This window comes from Bos javanicus, chromosome 11 (genome assembly GCF_032452875.1).
Source record: "Bos javanicus breed banteng chromosome 11, ARS-OSU_banteng_1.0, whole genome shotgun sequence".
NCBI classification, from domain to species: Eukaryota; Metazoa; Chordata; class Mammalia; order Artiodactyla; family Bovidae; genus Bos; species Bos javanicus.
Window position 1 is genome coordinate 93,992,977 of NC_083878.1, and position 11,484 is coordinate 94,004,460.

The window sequence follows — 11,484 nt, forward strand, 5'->3', positions numbered from 1 at the left end:
CTTTCAGTTGCCACAGCCTCTCTGAGCCCCTGGCTCTGTCTCCGTAACCCTTTGAGGCATGCTCTGTGTAGAACCCCTCACCCTGCTCCTTGGTCCAGAGGCAGAAACCCAGAGCGGTGGTAGAGCCTTGCTTGTTTCCTTTCTCCCAGGAGCCACAGTTCTGCATTGGTTTTCAGGGTCAGCAGACGGTAGCTTTATATACTTTGTCCAGTGTTGTGTTTATGGGGGTGGGTGAGTCTGGTCCTGGTTAGTCCTCCATGACCAGAAGTGGAACTCTAGATGGTGCTGATCCCACACGTTCTCTCCTCATGCGCATACGTAAGTAGAGTGGCGCGTGTGGCGCCCTCAGGACCACCGTCAGCCGCCCGGTGGCCTCTGCGCACTTTCCCGTTGAAGGGGCGCAGCATTGCAAGTCAGCTCCTGTAGCAGGGATTCCAGCTCTGCCACACGCACTGTGCAAGCTTGGGGGAATCACTTACCCGTCTAACATTTTTCTAAATTTTGGAGTCAGGGTGGGCAAGAAAGACTCTTGGGTTAGAAGACCCCCTTCGTGGTGAGCCAGCTGTCCTGTACTTGTTAAAATCAGTCTTACCTCCCATGGGAGTGATGATGAGTAACAGAGAATGTATGTATGTGCTGTAGGTTACTGCTCAGGGGCTTTACCCAGGTCCGAGAGAGAGAGGCAGAGGTGACAGGATGTTCTCTTGATTCAAGTAAAATAAAATCTTTAACAGGACTTCATTCTCCATATTATTTCCTCTGTTGTTTGAGTCTCATTTCCCTCTCACTTGCTGCTTGGGTTTGAGCTAGAGGAGAAGATAAGCCACTCCCCAGCAAGGACAGGCTTAAATCCAGGACCCCATTTAATCACAGGTATGTGCAATTTGCCAGTAACTAATGGCTTAGAAATAGAGGAAAACAATAGAATGGCAAAGACTAGATAGAGATCTCTTCAAGAAAATTAGAGATACCAAGGAAACATTTCATGCAAAGATGGGCACAAAAAAAAGGACAGAAATGGTACGGACCTAACAGAAGCAGAAGATATTAAGAAGAGGTGGCAAGAATACACATAAAAATTGTACAAAAGAGATCTTCATGACCCAGATAATCATAATGGTATGATCACTCACCCAGAACCAGACATCCTGGAATGCGAAGTCAAGTGGGCCTTAGGTAGCATCACTATGAGCAAAACTGCTGGCGGTGATGGAATTCCAGTCGAGCTATTTCAAATCTTTAAAAGATGCTGCTGTTAAAGTGCTGTTCTCAATATGCCAGCAAATTTGGAAAACTCAGCAGTGGCCACGGGACTGGAAAAGTTCAGTTTTCATTCCAATCCCAAAGAAAGGCAATGTCAGAAATGTTCAAACTACCACACAGTTGCACTCCTCTCACACGGTAGCAGAGTAATGCTCAAAATTCTCCAAGTGAGGCTCCCAACAGTACATGAACCGAGAACTTTCAGATGTTCAAGTTGGACTTGTAAAAGGCAGAGGAACCAGAGATCAAATTGCCAACATCTGTTGGATCATCAAAAAAGAAAGAGAGTTCTAGAAAAACATCTACTTGTGCTTTATTGCCTACTCCACAGCCCTTGACTGTGTGGATCACAACAAACTGGAAAATTCATCAAGAGATGGGAATACCAGATCACCTTGTCTGCCTCCCGAGAAATCTGTATGCAGGTCAAGAAGCAACAGTTGGAACTGGACATGGAACAACAGACCGGTTCCAAATAGGGAAAGGAGTACGTCAAGGCTGTATATTGTCATCCTGCTTATTTAACTTATATGCAGAGTACATCATGCAAAATGGCAGGCTGGATGAAGCACAAACTGGAATCAAGATTGCTGGGAGAAATATCAATAACCTGAGATATGCAGATGACACCACTCTTATGGCAGAAAGTGAAGAGGAACTGAAGAGCCTCTTGATGAAAGAGGAGAGTGAAAAAGCTGGCTTAAAACTCAACATTCAAAAAACAAAAGATCATGGCATCTGGTTCCATCACTTCATTGTAAATTGATGGGAAAACAAGGGAAATGGTGACAGACTTTTATTTTCTTGGGCTCCAAAATCACTGCAGATGGTGACTGCAGCCATGAAATTAAAAGATGATTGCCCCTGGAAGAAAAACTATGACCAACCTAGACAGCATATTAAAAAGCAGAGACATTACTTTGCCAACAAAGGTCCGTCTAGTCAAAGCTACTATGGTTTTTCCAGTAGTCATGTATGAATGTGAGAGATGGACTATAAAGAAAGCTGAGTGCCAAAGAATTGATGCTTTTGGACTGTGGTGTTGGAAAAGACTCTTGAGAGTCCCTTGGACTGCAAGGAGATCAAGCCAGTCCATCCTAAAGGAAATCAGTCCTGAATATTCACTGGAAGGACTGATGCTGAAGCTGAAACTCCAATACTTTGGCCATCTGATGCGAAGAACTGACTCATTGGAAAAGACCCTGATGCTGGGAAAGATTGAAGGCAGGAGGAGAAGGGGACAACAGAGGATGAGATGGTTGGATGGCATCACCAATTTGATGGACATGAGTTTGAGTGAGCTCCAGGAGTTGGTGATGGATGGGAAGCCTGGTGTGCTGTAGTCCGTGGGGTCACAAAGAGTCAGACACAACTAGGCAACTGAACTGAATGGCTTTTTGAGTTGCATGGTGTGCCATTCTCAAGTCTCCACTTAAGGTCTCAGCCCCCAGCCCCCTGGGACCTATGCCTCCCAAAGAAAACGTGTCTCAGGAAGTGACGTGGTAGCAGGCGCAGGGACTGTTATACACTTAGCTCCGTGACCTCAGACATACTGTTCAAATTCAGGGAACCACCATCCATTGTCAAAGGAAGCTGCATGTGAGAAGCTTGCAGAGATGCTCCATGTCTAGCTGTGCCCCTGTTCCCCGCCTGCCTTCTCACGTGCTGCCGTCTCTCACTCTTCGGTTATCACTGGACACTCAAGGGTAACGGACCCTGTGGTCAGGGCGGGTGCACCGGTGTCGCTTGGCCCCGTAGATCTGCCCGCCAGGCTTCTGTGTGCTTTAGAAAAACTCGGGTGGAAGATGGCCATTTCAGGTAAGAGAACGAGCGTGCCTGGAAGGAGGCGCCTGCCTTTGTCAGATGAGAACAAGAGCAAAATGCAGAACGTGTTTGATGAAGCAGAGAAAATCCTGAGAGTTCAGAGAAGAAAACCAGAATTCTGAGTCTTCATAATAATGATGGCTGCCTTTTATTGAGTGTCTGCTACATGTTAGCAGAACTGCGCAGAATCCTTTCCATGCCTTCCCTCAGATGAAAATCCTGAAGCTCCGATAGGTTCTCTGTGACTCTTCCTAGTGGCACAAAGTCAGGGAGCGATGGGAGTCGAGGCCAGGCTATCTGATGCCAAAGGCCAGCTCCTAGCCACTGCCCCACACAACACTGGGCAGGAGACGGCCTGGCACTCATGCACGAGTGTGCTCTCGGTGTGACCTCGAGCATATCACAGCCCCTCTCTGGATCACAGTTTCCTCCTCATCCTAAAGTTGGGCTATGCTGCATAATTCAGACCCTTTCAGTTCTCACTTTTTCTGTAACAACATCTCTCAAACCTTTCAGGCTGAGGAAAAGGCAGATGCACTGAACAAGGAGCTGCTTATGACCAAACAAAAGTTGATTGACGCAGAGGAAGAGAAAAGAAGGCTGGAAGAAGAGTCTGCTCAGGTAAAGGGGGCATCGCCCCTCCCACACTCCTCTATGTCTTGCAGATGCTTGAGAGCTGGGATTTCACTGCTGGCTTCCTCTTGGCCCTGGAGAACTCTGGAGACAACTGGCTTCAGTTTCTCTCCAAAGGCCTTTTTTACTTACTAGGTAAAGCAACATAATGGTTCTTAATAATTAAAATGTAGAAGGAGACAGTGAGGCAAAGCCCACCCTTCCACTGGGGCAGAAGTTCCTGTGTGCCAGCATCTGAGTGTGCCCAAAAAGGTTAGCATTTCTGCGGAAGGAAAGCAGACGTCTCGTAATGTGTGGCTCCTCCCCTACTTGCCCTGTCCACAGCTATCTCCCCACAGAGCCAGCTCTGGGAGGCTTGTCCTCAGCACAGCCCCTGGGTAGGAAGAGCTTCGGGTGCTGCGCCCTGGGCAGGCTGGTTCTGCTTCACTGTCCACCTGCTTCTCATCTCAGTCAGGCGACCCGAGGTGAGAGGTGACGGGCATGTGCCACGTAACCCCTGAGGCGCTGAAGGAACAGCCGTGCTCCCATCAGCTTTTCCTCGACCTTTGCTCTGTTACCTCCTCCGCCCAGGGCCCCAGTGTGGGCTGCACTGACAGGGACTTCAGCCAAAGGCCCACCTGAAGCAGGATTTGATGTTGTCGGATGTTCCGACTTCCGTCCCGGCATCAGGAGTAGGGTTCGTACTGCTGAGAGAATCGGGAGGAGACAGGAGCGCCCCCTGGGACTGTGGGGTCAGCGCAGCACGACACCGCTCCTGCCGGGGCTTCCTGTCTGTCTCCCTCAACCATCAGTCACCTTTGCTTTTCTTACTGTGCACAGTTAAAAGAAATGTGCCGTCGGGAACTGGACAAGGCAGAATCCGAGATTAAAAAAAACAGCTCTATCATTGGCGACTACAAGCAGGTGGGTCTGTGCCCTGGAAGTGGGCCACACGCTCTGGGCGCTCTGCTCGCCTGCGTAGAGGTTTCCTTTCCACACCCCAACGTGTGCCCACTCGGCCACTGGCCCTGCAGGAGTCCCTGTGCTTCTGGTCGAGTTACCGTGCTGATTCAGCTGTAAAACAGGGGGACTCGTGACTCTCCCAGAGAATTGTTGTGAGGAGTCCAGAGATTATGTTTGTGGCCCTGGCCTAGGTCCCTCACGCAAGCAGGCACTTAATCCCTGGAGGCCACCCTGGTTCTTGGGAGCACTTCAGACTCCGGCTGCTCGTGTGTGGTCCTGTGATGGGGAACCACCTGTCCCCCAGCTGGTCCATTCTGACAGCATAACTGAACTGGTCTTGTGCCTTCAGTCCTGGGCTCTGTTGCTGGCTCTGGAGTCTGGCGTGTTTGTGACATTGACCATCGAGTGCACTCTGGCACTGATGGGTTCTCGCAGGTCCTGGGCCGATGGATACGGAGGTGACAGAGCCAGGGCACCCTCTGCCCACCTGTCATCTGCTCCCTCCCTCTCAGTACTGTCTCAATCCATGGTCCAGCCTCTACTGTGGAATACACCACGAGCCCAGACTGTGCAGATGATGACACTGCTGAAGAGGCTGTCATGTGAATACCATGTTTGTTTCCTTAGATTTGCTCTCAGTTGAGTGAAAGATTGGAGAAGCAGCAGGCTGCTAATAAAGTGGAGATTGAGAAAATTCGGGTAAGTCTTCATTTATCAAAGAGATTTTATCCCCCCTAGTTCATTTAATGGCTGTATTCACAAAAGATTTGGGGAGGGGAATATTCCACCTGGATTTCAAAAGTGAGAGAGGCTGATGCGTGCCTGACGGGGCAGCTGTCGGGGCCTGGCTCAGCGACTGACAGCTCCTGTCTGCCTCTTTCCATTGGGTAGGGGTACAGAGCAGACCAGAGGAGTCCTGACGTTAGACCTCAAGGTGCAGGTGTCCCTGTTCTTTATAAACCCGTACAACGTCCTCCTCTGGATTACTTCGCTTTTTAAAAAACCACATGCAAGAACCCCTCGACTGGAGGTGTCGTCTGTGACCCCTGCAGCAGCACGCTGAGGCAGAAGGGTCCTGGGGGTGACAGGTCTCACTTGAGGGTGGCAGCTGCAGAGGCCAGGCCACTGCCCACGATTTTCTGTAGCTGGGAACCACTCCCCACGATTTTCCGTAGCTGGGGACTACTCCCCAGGAGTTTCCGTAGTGCGGGGACATCTGCCTCCTACTATAATGGACCCAGATACAGTGAGAACCGGAGTTTTTAAATGTTTTGTTGCCAGTTTCAGAGATTTTGTTCCTTGATGTTTCTTTATTATTAGACTACTTGTCAACTTTTACTTGTGAATAATTTGCTGAATAATTTGAAAAAGATGAACAATTTACTGAAAGATACTTTACTAACATATTTATAACTGGGTGGACAGAAATGTGGGAGAGTTCGTGACCATGTTTGCATGAAGCAACATTTTACCTGGAACAAGGTGATACTTGGCCTCTATCATAAGCAGTGTTTAACCAGCAGTACCAATTTTTTAAGCAAAATTCATTTTCTGATTCTAAAACTAATAATGTTCATTGAAGAAAATTGGAAAATACGAATAAAGGGCAGGGGAAGAAAGCCTTATCTCACTACCCACAGACTACACCACCATTAACACTTTGGTGTGTGTTCTTTCCATGTTTGTATTTCCTCTAACATACAAATTTTCTTTCAGTCTAAGATACGCATTTTTTTCAAATTTACATCTGAAGTTGGGACATATTTCATAACTAATGGCTTTTGTGGTTTCACTGGCAGAATATTTTCTTAGAGGAAAATGAAATGATGTTTCTTACAGTCATTGCTGTCTTATTTTCGTGAAATGTAGTGTGGATTTGTAACTAAGCTTTAACGACATTTTCGTGTCCTAGTTCACCCAGCACCATAGCATTTTTACCAAATTATGAAAAATTCCTCAAAACCTTTTCCGAGGCTGCATACTTCCTTGTATAAATACAGCACATCCTATGTAATTTCTTCCAGGAGCTGGATAGTTTATCTCCCCACCTCTTTTCTGTGTCTCTGATTCTGCAGTGAAATTCCTTGTACATAAATCTTTATCTAGTTGCTCCTTTTTCATTTTTTTAGCTAAGATTCCTAGATGTGAAATGACTGGATCAAGACATAACAATATTTGTATTGCTTTTGGTATGTAACGCCAGGTGACTTTTCCAGTAGGTCATCTAACAGTTTACAAAAAGAACGTAGTTTTTCAGAAGCTATAGTGCTCAGCCAGGCTCCCCAGAAAGGAGATGCTTACACCTTCATGTCTCCTTTGTCTCTTCACATCTGACCTTCAATTTCAGCAAAAAGTAGATGACTGTGAACGCTGCCGGGAATTTTTCAACAAAGAAGGGAGCATAAAGGGCATGGGCTCAGCTAAGGAAGTTGTGGATGAGGATACAGATGAGGAGAAGGAAACGCTCAAGAACCAGCTGAGAGAGATGGAGCTGGAACTGGCACAGACCAAGCTGCAGCTAGTGGAAGCGGAGTGTAAGATCCAGGTAACAGCTGCAGCCTCGCATTCCCAACCAGCCCTCTGCCCCTGATGCAGGGGGCCCAGGCCTGCATGAGGGTATGATTTTCTGGGGCTAGAAACCCCAGAAATGATATTGACGGTTTGGGGTTTTTTTCCCTTTTATACTTGGACCATAATCCTCCTGGGAAGAAGCCTGTTACTTGTTATTTACTAGTGGATGTTTAATTAGTATTTAGCCTGTCCTAAGAATTGGGCTTTCTCATAATGAGAATTATCCATCTAACTTGGAATCCTTCTGGTGGAGGAGAGAACATATGATTTGAACTCGCAGCTGCACCAGCAAACCCCTTGACATTGGGTTAGTAACCTCCTTACACTTCAGGTTCCTCATCTGCCAGTGGAGGTGATGAGGGTCACTCTGATTGTTTGCTTTGAAGACTAAAAAAGCTAATGCACACAAGGGGCTCAGCATGCTGTCTGAGGGCTTCACAATACCAGCTTTTATGTCCCAGCTCCTGTCACTTAACCAGCTTTGTGCCTTAGGACTTATTACCTAATTTATCTGAGCCTCCTTTCCTGAAGAAACTGGGACTTATTTTGGTCATCTTTATACTGCACGGCTAGTTCCGGCAGCACCGTGCTGAGCACAGGGCAGGCGCCAAGCACAGAGCATGGAGGAACCCAGTTTAGGACTAAAGCTGAAGACCTGGTCTCCCCATCACATTCATCACTGGACACCTGCTCGCCCAGGCCCAGTTTCAGCTGCTGGCGCTGCAGAGCTAAGACGCGGCTTGGGCGACTGTCTGGGTAATTAGGAAGGGCCTCACCAAGGGCGGTGTCTGATCAGAGAATGGACAGAGGTTGCAGCTGGTGAAGGGGAGGAGCGCTGAGCCAGCAGAGGGCATGGCATGTCCTCTGTGCTGTGCGCCCACAGCACAGAGGGCGCAGTGGGCCTGCCCGAAAGGTCCAGATTGTGAAGCATCTCACATGTCTTGCTAGCAGGTCTAGACTTCTAAGGTGCTTGCTGGAAATTAATGCTGCGTTCTTAGCTAGAGCCTTCGGCTGACTCCAGGTGTGCAGTGGGTAGATGGAGGGTGAGATGTTCAGATGGGACGCTGTTTCAATAAAAAGATGAGGTCTTAACTAGAAAACGTGCCAAAGCTTTTGGCCCTCCAGATCTTTCTGTGCCAGTTTTGAAAGCTGGGGTGGGGAGCAGGGGTGGTGGCTGTTCCCAGAGTTGTCTCAGGAGGAGACAGACTACACTTGTTGCCTTGGCTCAGCTCTGGGGAGGCAGCGTCCTTTGCACAGGAGACCAGCATCCTCATGTCCATTGTTGCTCTTCCAGGACTTGGAGCACCATTTAGGCCTTGCCCTCAACGAGGTCCAGGCAGCCAAGAAGACGTGGTTTAACCGAACACTGAGCTCCATAAAGACAGCAACTGGGGTTCAAGGGAAAGAGACTTGCTGAGAGCAGCTGCTGCTTCCAGACCCTTCGGAAAACATGACACCTTTTGTTGCCTTCTTTGGCCAGATGTGTGATTCTGTGACATGCCCCAGGACAGAATGTCCGCAAGTCAGATCCATAGAAGCCTGTCGGGAGGTCACTGTGGACCAGAGCTCGTGAGGCCCTCCTCACTGCTGGTACTAACAGGCCCGCTGACTCGCCTGCCGCTCTGGACACTCCGAACGTCACTCCTCCATGTGACCTCCGGCCTCTTCCCAGTTAGGTCAGCTCATATCCAGCCCAGCATCCGAGTTGACGTTATCAGAGTTTGGGGATCTTCAGGCTGTTGGTTTTTTTCTAAACCTTTAATTTTTTTTTAAAATACACACACACATACAAATATATATATATATATATATATATATATATATATATAAATATATATATATATATATAGGGGGACGTAGAGCAGGGGATCAGTAACTCAAGTACCTGCTCCAGTGCCAGCAGAGGGTCCTCTGTGTAGACATGGAGAAGCACTTTGTTTAAATAGGAGGGTTTCATGCTTGTAGTTGAAGCCACCTAGTTTTGTTAAACTCTACAATGCACAGGTTTTGGTTCGGCATCACTCACATTTCTGATCAATTCTATGCAACTCTCATAGTTTCTGTTGTTCTTATTGTTAGCTGCCAAATGACTCCACAGCGCTGGGGCGGGTGACTTGACCGACTGTGAGACTGGGTTAATCGTAACATGGACAAATCTTATTTTGCTTCATGTGTCTGTGTGTGTGTGTGTGTATAGATATCTTTTTCCCAATGCACCCAACTGACAGTGTTTAAATCCCAGACTAGGACTGATCTGCACAAGTTAATTACGTGGTTATTTGGGCACTTACTGCATTCAAGGTTTGTCGGGCTCTGCTCTCTACCCTGCTGGTGTGAGAGCTGTGAAGAGCACCTTCACTTCAAGGTTCCTAGTGTTTTTGCACAACAGGTTGTACAAGTGAGAAAGACTTTGAGTTCTGTATGTGTGTGAGAGAGAGAGTGTGAATGTAAGGCTGTGCAGACACATGCCAAGAGGCCCGCGTCCTGCTGGCCTGTGTCCCCGCCTGCCTGGGCCCTCCCTGGGGTGAGGCCAGTGCAAGCCTTGCTCTTCGGATGGGCTGCAGGTTCTCACTTCAAAACTATAGAATGGGGGTTTTAGCACCTTTTTTAAAAAAATAACTTTAGACTTTTAATTTATATAGTGATAACGCTGACAGGCTGTCTCGCAGATGATTCTGCCGTCTTCTGTGCGTGCAGTGTGGAGTAGCTGGTTACAAGAGGCACTGGTTTGTATATAAAGAGACTTGGGTGGTTTTGTATCTCTTTTTTCCTGTTGGCTGTATTAACACTTGCTGAAGTCATCTGTGATAAGGGAGGTAACAAGCGGCAACCCCTGATCCCCCCAGACCATCCCCTCCACTGCTGTCTGTGTCCTTGTTCAGTTACCAAAACAGCTATGCGCCCATCTAAAACTAGGTGTGTGGACATTGTGCTAGGGTAGTTTCAGTGTGTCAACTTCATGAATTGAAATATAAACCAGTAAAATTGTATTACTGTTTCTTTTGTTGGTTTTATTTTAACAGCATATTCATTAAATATTTTGGTACAAACAGCATCACTTTGTAAAAACCAGTTTTATCATTACGTGCTCTTGCCCACTTCCTCCCCTGCTCCCGCTCTGGGCTGAGATGCGTGTGAGCAGCCATGCATGCCAGGCCCGTGGCGGGTGGCGGGGTTGGGGGAGAAGACACAGGCTTTGTCCCCCGGGGGCTGCTGCCGGCACCTTCCTCGTGAGCACTGTCCGTCCTGGAGAAACAAAGTGCTATGGTGATGGGTGAGATGTGACTCGTGTGCTACAGGTTTAGGGAAGTCTTAATGGAGGTGAGCGAGTGGTAAGACCTTGAAAGACAAAAGCATCTTACCAGGCCGAGATGGAAGACGGCACTGCGGGCCCCAGATGTGCACATGCAGGGCAAGCAGCCGAGGGGCAGAAGTGGTCAGTACCCAGACTCTCTGGGAAGAGTGCTCCTTCCGACCACTGCTGGTCTTCCTACGCTGCAGCCCCCCAGGAGGCTCCCAGACGGGCCGTCCTTCACCACCTCACCCACTTCTCTGCAGCAGGAAGAAGAGAGCAGTGCTCCCCGCACCCGACGGCCCCTGCTTGCTTGACCTGCCCTCCACGACCCCGACACCAGTCTCTGGATGAAGCAGGCTGAGCTGCAGGCCCCGGAGAAGGGAAGGCGGTGAGTGAGCCCTGCCCCGTCTTCTCTCCACAGCCCAGATGCAGGACTGGTGCCTGGCAAGTGGCCGGGCTGTGACAGGAGCTCTGCGAAGGCTGGCACAGGGACTCTGGAGGACAGGTGGGATCCCTTTGCTGCTCAAGGCCAGAGGGCACGTTTCTGGGGTCCATGTTCCCGGCCAACCAGGTCGAGAGTCCAGAAGGGCTGGCCTGCCCCTGGCTTTTCCCTGCCCCAGAGTCACAGTGTGAGGAGGATAGGGGCTTGCAGAAATCATCCACTCAGCGGCTGTGCCCTGTCAGGAGAAAGGCACCCCCTTGGCCCATCAACCTTGGCACACCTAAAGTGACCAGGGTCATCCCGAGAGAATGAACGAGCTCCACCTTGGGTGAGGGTGGGCCTGGATGAAGTGGTTTGGTGGTTTGGTGACTGGGAAACGGCTGGAGCTCAGAGTGGGAGGAGGTGCAGAGGTGGTCGAGTGCAGCAGAGGGGCCAGACTAGCCCCCCAGGAAGCTGAAGCAGGGTGTAGGTTTCAAGAAGCCTGGCTGTGAAAGTCAGTTGAGGGGAAGGAGGG

General features: G+C 49.0%; 2 protein-coding genes across 6 annotated transcripts in view; one reads left to right on the plus strand and one right to left on the minus strand.

Annotated features, from left to right (window-relative positions):
* RABGAP1 (RAB GTPase activating protein 1) overlaps positions 1 to 10,288 on the plus strand; it is a 169,158-nt gene extending 158,870 nt beyond the window's left edge. For all 5 annotated transcript variants that reach the window (XM_061433454.1, XM_061433455.1, XM_061433453.1 and 2 more), the window contains 5 exons: positions 3,604 to 3,708; positions 4,540 to 4,623; positions 5,290 to 5,361; positions 7,010 to 7,207; positions 8,528 to 10,288. In XM_061433454.1, coding sequence (XP_061289438.1) covers positions 3,604 to 3,708; positions 4,540 to 4,623; positions 5,290 to 5,361; positions 7,010 to 7,207; positions 8,528 to 8,650 — 582 coding nt within the window. In that variant the 3' untranslated portion in view covers positions 8,651 to 10,288. The remainder of the gene's footprint in view (positions 1 to 3,603; positions 3,709 to 4,539; positions 4,624 to 5,289; positions 5,362 to 7,009; positions 7,208 to 8,527) is intronic.
* Positions 1 to 11,484, minus strand: part of STRBP (spermatid perinuclear RNA binding protein) — a 199,183-nt gene that overhangs the window by 7,145 nt on the left and 180,554 nt on the right. The gene's annotated exons all lie outside the window — the stretch shown is intronic.